Source organism: Petromyzon marinus, unplaced genomic scaffold (assembly GCF_048934315.1).
Source record: "Petromyzon marinus isolate PM22_M1 ecotype Great Lakes invasive population unplaced genomic scaffold, UKy_Petmar_22M1.pri1.0 PM_G_Scaffold_34, whole genome shotgun sequence".
In the NCBI taxonomy this organism is placed as follows: domain Eukaryota; kingdom Metazoa; phylum Chordata; class Hyperoartia; order Petromyzontiformes; family Petromyzontidae; genus Petromyzon; species Petromyzon marinus.
The window spans coordinates 885,884-889,153 of NW_027422917.1; the positions used below are offsets into that span (position 1 = coordinate 885,884).

At 44.7% G+C, this 3,270-nt stretch overlaps 1 protein-coding gene across 1 annotated transcript; it reads right to left on the bottom strand.

Moving 5' to 3' along the window:
* On the bottom strand, positions 1-1,330 carry LOC142915723 (uncharacterized). Its single transcript, XM_076061419.1, has one exon. It carries the CDS (start codon positions 1,318-1,320, stop codon positions 157-159), a length of 1,164 nt encoding a protein of 387 aa, XP_075917534.1. The 5' UTR covers positions 1,321-1,330; the 3' UTR covers positions 1-156.
* Between the last annotated feature and the right edge of the window lie 1,940 nt (positions 1,331-3,270).

The following is a 3,270-nucleotide window of genomic DNA, read 5'->3' on the forward strand; positions in this document are numbered from 1 at the left end:
CTCTTCACCATCACTTCTTCCCTCTTCACCATCACTTCTTCCCTCTTCACCATCACCTCTTCATATTTCACCTTGATACCTTTAAAAGTGTCCAAGCTGGGATTTTCTTCCGGTTCGTGTTTCACGAGGGATGGGCATATTGTGGCACTTTGACTTTCACAAGCTGATTTCAGACTCCACTCCTTGCAGATCTTCTGATGCTTCTGTGTTCTCTGGTGTACTTGAAGATTTTATGAATGTGCAAACGCCTTCCCGCAGAGTGCACCTGAAGGGTTTCTCTCCCATGTGTGTTCTCTGGTGTACTTTAAGATGTGATGACTGTCGAAACGCCATCCCACACAGAGTGCACCTGAAGAGTTTCTCTCCCGTGTGTGTTCTCTGGTGTACTTTAAGATGTGATGACTGTGAAAACGCCTTCCAGCACAGAGTGCACTTGAAGGGTTTCTCTCCCGTGTGTTTTCTCTGGTGTACTTTAAGATATGATGAATGTGCAAACATCATCCCGCACAAAAAGCACCTGAAGGGTTTCTCTCCCGTGTGTGTTCTCTGGTGTACTTTAAGATGTGATGACTGTGAAAACGCCTTCCAGCACAGAGTGCACTTGAAGGGTTTCTCTCCCGTGTGTTTTCTCTGGTGTACTTTAAGATATGATGAATGTGCAAACATCATCCCGCACAAAAAGCACCTGAAGGGTTTCTCTCCTGTGTGTATTCTCTGGTGTTTTTTAAGAGCAGATGGCCGTGGAAATGCCTTCCCACACACACTGCACTTGAAGGGTTTCTCTCCCGTGTGTGTTCTCTGGTGTTTTTTAAGAGAAGATGAAGCTGAAAATGTCTTCCCACACACACTGCACCTGAAGGGTTTCTCTCCCGTGTGTGTACTCTGGTGTCTTTGCAGATTTGATGACTGTGAAAATGCCTTCCTGCACATCGTGCACCTGAAGGGTTTCTCTCCCGTGTGTGTTCTCTGGTGGGTCTGAAGAGTTGATGGCCATGTAAATGCCTTGTCACACACAGTGCACTTGAAGGGTTTATCTCCCGTGTGTGTTCGCTGGTGTCTTTCAAGAACTGATGGCCATGCAAATGCCTTGTCACACACAGTGCACTTGAATGGTTTATCTCCTGTGTGTGTTCTCTGGTGGGTCTCAAGAACTGATGACCATGCAAATGCCGTGTCACACACAGTGCACTTGAAGGGTTTCTCTCCTGTGTGAGTTCTCTGGTGCTGTGTCAAATTTCCAGTCCGATCCGTGCTGTATGCATGCTGGTCGCATTGTTGACTTGTCGTACCGAGCTGCTGTGCTGACTGCCTTTGCTCCATCAGACCAGCGTCAGCTGCAGACAGAACAAAATAATATCCACACCATCTACACGTCAGTATCGAGGCACAAAGGAATGCATATATACAGTCACATGTGACTTAAACGTCTATACCAGTGGTTCTTAACCTTGTTGGAGGTACCGAACCCCACCAGTTTCATATGCGCATTCACCGAACCCCTCTTTAGTGAAAAATAAAATGTGATTTTTTTCAAATTCAAGACATAGATATGTTTTTTACTGGTACACAAAATGAGCCGTGCATGAACATTACCTTGTTCAAAGAATAAAACCAACACAATGCACAAACTCACAACAAATTACATACCTGGAAATCAATGTGACTTCTGCTGTTGCCTTTGAGAGATCAGTTCAGATATGCGTGGCTTCACCTTGGCAAGTGCCACTCTCATGTCATTTTCACAGCAAAGTCTGTTCCTTTTCTTCGTTTTTATGTCCAGCATCCTCGAAAAGGATTGCTCACAAAGATATGTTGTAACAAATGGTATAAAAAAATCCAGGGCTTTCTTAGCAATAACTGGATACTTGTTCATTTGTCGACACCAAAACGTTGAGAGCGTTGTTGTTCTGAAGAGTTGCTGTTGAACCTGGCTCTGCTGAATTTCAATGATTTCGTCGAGGAATTCATCATTGACATCTGCTGTTTCAACAGCAAACGTGAACGGCTGTCTCACCCATGCTGGATATGACTCTCTTGTAGGGAAATATCCATCGAGAGACTTTGCAAGCTCATCTAAGTACGTGGCAATTGTTTGCTTCAGTTCCGTGGATACAGAAATATCTCCGATTCCAGACACATCTTCGATCTTACTTGCACAGTCGTCCAGAAGCGGGAAGTTTGCGAAGTTATTGTTCTCTGTTCGTCGTTTCCATAACGGTAGCTTTTTTTGAAAAGCCTTCAGGTGTTCTTCCGCTTCCATGATATTGACTCCACCACCCTGCATCTGCTGATTGAGATGATTGAGAGCTGCGAATATATCAGCCATGTACGCTAAAATGAGAATGAACTCAGGATTTTTGAAGCAATCTGCATGGCAGTGTTGGTGCTCTTGCAAAAACAGGGCTAATTCCACACGCATGGCAAAAACACGATTCAGCACCTGTCCCCGGGATAACCACCGAATATTAGAATGGAGCAGAAGTACCTCAAATTCAGAGCCCATTTCTTTAAACAGCTCACTGAAGATGCGGTGCCTCAGAGCACTTTTTCGCACATAGTTCACACATTCCACCACAGTTTTTAATACTTCTGCCATTTTTGGAGGTAAGGTTTTTGTTGCCAACGCATGCCTGTGCAGAATACAATGCGTCACAATGATGTGTGGTGCATCGGCCTTTACTAGCGCACCAAAACCAGACTTTCTTCCCAGCATGACTGGAGCTCCGTCCGTACAAACTGCAGAAACCATATCCCATGAAAGATTGTTGTCTCTGAAGAAGTCATCCACAAGCTTCTTCACATCGGCTGCCTTCATTGTTGTTTTAAGAGGCTTACAAAATAAAAACTCTTCTTTTATCATGTCGTCTTTCACATAGCGTACAAAAACAGCAAGCTGGCTTAGATCAGAAACGTCTGTGGTTTCGTCGAGTTGAAGGCTGAATTTTGCCGGGCTTGAAATCAGATCCGCGACTACTTGAGCCAAGATGTCTTTACTCATGTCTTCTATTCTGTCACTGACGGTGTCATTTGAAAGGGGAATTTGGGATAATTTACCTTCGGCCGCTGTTCCGAGTATCAGATTCGCCATCTTTAATGCAGCTGGTTTCACAAGTGTTTCACCAATGGTGTGTGGCTTGCCCTGCTTTGCGATCAGGTAAGCAACTTCGTACGATGCTGTCAGGATCGGTTTGTTAACAGGTACAAATCCAAGAGCAGGCAGAGTGGCTCTTTCATCGAATCTGGCTCTCTTCACCCTGAATTCAGCAAGTG

Bases quoted from the DNA above. Each gene is read 5' to 3' on its own strand.
- LOC142915723 (XM_076061419.1), bottom strand. From the start codon at position 1,320: ATGGAGCAAAGGCAGTCAGCACAGCAGCTCGGTACGACAAGTCAACAA.